Source organism: Anas platyrhynchos, chromosome 31 (genome assembly GCF_047663525.1).
Source record: "Anas platyrhynchos isolate ZD024472 breed Pekin duck chromosome 31, IASCAAS_PekinDuck_T2T, whole genome shotgun sequence".
NCBI lineage: Eukaryota > Metazoa > Chordata > Aves > Anseriformes > Anatidae > Anas > Anas platyrhynchos.
In genome coordinates this window covers 3,424,388-3,428,815 of record NC_092617.1, presented here as the reverse complement: position 1 = coordinate 3,428,815, position 4,428 = coordinate 3,424,388, and the positions used below count along the sequence as shown (strand labels likewise).

Here is a 4,428-nt window from a genome sequence, read left to right as displayed (position 1 = left end):
AGCCTGCTTTGGTAGTAGGAAAGAGCAGGAGAGAAAAAAATGCCTCAAAGTGTGCATTGGAAGGATGGCACCGGCCATGAAGAGGAAGAAAAGTCCAGGGGAACAACTGGTTTTGCTGCTACAAACAGAGGCAAAGAATACATTAAGTGTCTCCGGCTTTACCTCATGCCTTTTCACCAGGTTTTCCCCATAAAATCCAATAAAGGATTATGATTCTCCCTAATCTTCTTTTATTTATTTATTTATTTATTTATTTATTTATTTATTGTCTTTGAGAGTCACAGACGGATTGAGCTGCAGCTGGGCTTTGGCCCTTCTAATTTTGACCTAAACTGACCCATAACATTCTGGACACAGCTCCAGACAAACTGACAGCATGCATGAGAAGGAAGCACAGAAGAAATGGAACCTGACAGCCTTCCAGCCCCTACCCTTAAATGACTTTGTGCTGCAATTCCATTCAATTGGTTACTCCTGTATTATCCAAACTTTTCTGAAAGTCCTGATGCTGCTATCTTGTCAGAGAGAACTCAATCACAGGAAGCTTGAACTGTCTGACTGCTGACATTAACAGCTGATAGACTGGAGCATCAGTGTGGGGCAACCTTGAGAAACTGCAGGATTTTGACTTCAGAAAACTCTTGACTTTCACATGGAGAAGAGCCCAGTCCTGTACGAGAGGGAGAGAAACCCCACACATCTGGGCAGACTGGGACCGTGCTGAGTCCCAGACTCAGCTCAGACTTGGTGTGACACCACACGGACAAGGGTCTGCAGCCAGCAGTGAAAGATGTGCAGGTATGGGCGTCCTTTTAAGAGCCAGGTTTAGACAGGATAGAGGGCTGTGGAAAGGCTGAAAGTCCCAACAGGACCCAGGTCTTTGTGTTCACAGCTATGGCTGTTGTCTCTGCCACTGAGGCCTATGAGGAGACAGCTGACTGTGAAAGCACCAGGGCCTCATTGCCTCCTCGCTCCCAACCATGAAGCAGGCAGGGGTCGTACCATTCTCCTGCACTTGGCCATGCACATCCCCATCTCCTACTGCCCCACAAAGAGCCCTGAGCAAGGTGTGGAGGGAAAGGATCTCCATTCCTACGGGCAAAGTGTCAAGTCCTGGCCCTTGTGTTTGGTGACACACATCCACTTTTCCTGCACATCAGTGTCACCTTCACATTGCCTTTGTCTCCTTGTCCTCGTTGCCTCCAGGGTTCTGCTCTAACGAGCTCCAAGGGAGGCTGTGTGAGTGCTGGCCCTCAGGGGGACACTGCAGGAAACTTCCCTCTGACTTGCACTTCTGGAGAGATGTCTTCAATTGTCTCTGAGTGCCTGAGATTCATGGGCTCATCAGCAAAGCCCCCAGAGGGGTGATTGCAGTGCCTTGGGCTGGTGCTGTGTTGCTGAGCTGGGCCATGCTCGTGGGACAGAGAGAGCTCGTGGCAAGAGGGCCGTGGTGCAGAGAGACAGCTGTGCCCAGGAGCTGCTCTTCTGCACAGCACAGCAGGGCTGGGGGCTCTGACCGCAGCTGGCACACAGAGAGGAGACAAGGAGAGAGGGTTTGGAGGCACTGAGGAGCGCAACAACAGAGGGCAGCGTGTGGCAGGACACATCTGCAGGCTCTTGACACCGTGAGGCTCTGGCAGCAGGGCACTGCAGGTGGGGTTGCCAGAGGGGTCTTCTACAGCTCACACATCTGATGGCTGATAGCATCTGTCAGGATGACTTTTACTCTACATTTAATATGGAATAGAATGTGCTATACACAATGGCATTTATGAAGTGCATTTCTTGAGAAAATCTGAGGCTTGGTTAATCTGAAGAGGAAGACTTTTTTAGTTTCGGTGCTTTCCAAATCTTGCAGTGCAGTGGAAGCATGGATGGGGTCTGTGAGCATGGACAGGGAGGAGATGTGGGGACATAGAACCATCTCCCAGCAAAGAAATAGGAAGGCAGCAGGGACTTGGGCAGGCAGTTTAGATGAAGAGCTTAGGGATATGGTTTAGTGGGGACTGTTAGCGTTAGGTCAGAGGTTGGACTCGATGATCTTGAGGTCTCTTCCAACCTAGAAATTCTGTGATTCTGTGATTCTGTAAGAGGGAGCTGCTGCCAGAAATGCTGTGCGAGGGAGGGCTCAGGCACCTCCCTGCAGCCCTCTGCAGGGCAGGCACCTTCCCTGGGACACCCCCTGCTCTCCTCTCCCACCAGCACGGCCTCTGCCCTCAAGCCCCCGGTGTCCCCAGCAGGAGCTGCCTCCTGTCAGGCAGAGCTGCTGCACAGGAAGGTCTGCTGAGTGTCCGTCTGTCCCTCCCTGGCCTTGCCTCCCCTGGCAGCAGCACGCTGGCATTCCTGCTGGCTTCTCCAGCTGGCCATGCTGCTGCTGGTCTTGTTCCCAGGCTGGCTGGGGATGGGGGTTTCACATGCCCGTGGGGTGAGCCCTCGGTGTGCTTGGGTGGAGGGACAGGGTGAGGGGTGTGGAGATGTGCACTTTGAGCCTGGATTCCTCTGCTCTCAGCAGTGTTCTGGTTCCTTTCAGATGAACTACTGAGTCCAACTTTCCTGCAGCTCTCACAGGGCGGCTGAGACCAGCACTGATGGACAGATTGTCTGTCCTCACTAAAGGACACTCTGCACTGTAGGGACAGTCCCTTTTTCTCTGAGCAGACACAAAGTTTCCCTTCAAGTGCAGGGGGAATGCCCAGGATTTCTGTTTTAGAAAAACTCAGCAGTGTCCAGGTTCTGTAGGCACTGGAACAGGCACCACAGGGAAGTGGTCACAGCACTAATGCTGTCAGAATTTCTATATTTGGGCAACCCCCTCAGGCATATAGACTGATTTTTGGGTGGTCATGTACAGATTCAGGGGTGGGATCTGATGATCCTTGTGGAACACTTTCAAGTCAGGATATTCTATGATTCTATGACACTAGGAACATAGGAGCAGAATTACACTGTAGCTAAAAGACCGGCCAACATAGAGCAGCTGAGCCCAGAACCGATGGACTCCTCTCGGAAGAGCATTCTGCTCTAAAATGCAGTATCTGTGACTGAAGATGTACAAGGTTTCACTTGGAGTGCAGCTGAATGCCCAGGATTTATGCCTTAGAAAGACTCATCAGGTGTGGTGGAGCAGCTGAACAAAGAGTACAAATCAAATAAACAAAGAAACAAAGAAACAAATAAATCTCCACACGTCTGCTCTGTGAGGAACTTCGAGCAAAACTAGGGAAATCTCTGATATCAGGAGTGAAATGAATCTGAGACTGCCCCATGTTCCTACCATGTTGCTACCTTGAGCTGTAGTGCAGGACAGATTGTTCCATTGCTCACAGAAGAACACTCTTCTCCCAGAGAGACTCATTATCAGGTGAAGGTCATTAAAGGGACCTTAAAAATAACTGCCTGCAAGTGGACAATCGATTGGTTTTAAATGAGAAAACTGAGTTTTCCTCCGATAAGTCTGTTGTACATTACTACTATTCTTTCTCTTTGTGCAGGACCGCTTCACAGAAATAACAGATGTCCAACAGCAGCTCAGTCACTGAGTTCCTGCTCCTGGCATTTGCAGACACGCGCGAGCTGCAGCTCCTGCACTTTGCGCTCTTCCTGGGCATCTACCTGGCTGCCCTCCTGGGCAACGGCCTCATCCTCAGCGCCATAGCCTGCAACCACCGCCTCCACACCCCCATGTACTTCTTCCTCCTCAACCTCGCCCTCCTTGACCTGGGCTGCATCTCCACCACTCTGCCCAAAGCCATGGCCAATGCCCTCTGGGACACCAGGGTCATCACCTATGAAGCATGTGCTGCCCAACTCTTTCTCTTTGCTTTCTTTGTAGTAGCTGAGTATTGCCTTCTCACTGTCATGGCCTATGACCGCTACTTTGCCATCTGCAAGCCCCTGCACTACGGGAGCCTCCTGGGCAGCAGAGCTTGTGCCCAGATGGCAGCAGCTGCCTGGGACAGTGGCTTTCTCAATGCTGTTCTGTACACGGCCAACACATTTTCCCTTCCCCTCTGTCGAGGCAATGCTGTGGTCCAGTTCTTCTGTGAAATCCCCCACATCCTCAAGCTCTCCTGCTCAGATGCCTACCTCAGGGAAGTCGGGGCACTTGTGTTTAGTTTTTCTTCAGCCTTTGGTTGTTTTGTTTTCATTGTGGTGTCCTATGTGCAGATCTTCAGGACAGTGCTGAGGATGTCCTCTGAGCAGGGCCGGCACAAAGCCTTTTCCACGTGCCTCCCTCACCTGGCCGTGGTCTCTCTGTTTGTCAGCACTGCCATGTTTGCCTACCTGAAGCCTCCCTCCATCTCTTACCCATACCTGGACCTGGTGGTAGCATTTCTATACTCGGTGGTGCCTCCAGTATTGAATCCTCTCATCTACAGTATGAGGAACCAGGAGCTCAAGGAAGCCCTGTGGAGATTGATGACTTAA

At 51.2% G+C, this 4,428-nt stretch overlaps 1 protein-coding gene across 1 annotated transcript; it reads left to right on the top strand.

Annotated features, from left to right (window-relative positions):
* Nucleotides 1-3,513: 3,513 nt before the first annotated feature.
* Nucleotides 3,514-4,428, top strand: LOC119715335 (olfactory receptor 14C36-like). Its single transcript, XM_038172642.2, has one exon. It carries the CDS (start codon nt 3,514-3,516, stop codon nt 4,426-4,428), a length of 915 nt encoding a protein of 304 aa, XP_038028570.2.

Bases quoted from the DNA above. Each gene is read 5' to 3' on its own strand.
- LOC119715335 (XM_038172642.2), top strand. From the start codon at position 3,514: ATGTCCAACAGCAGCTCAGTCACTGAGTTCCTGCTCCTGGCATTTGCA.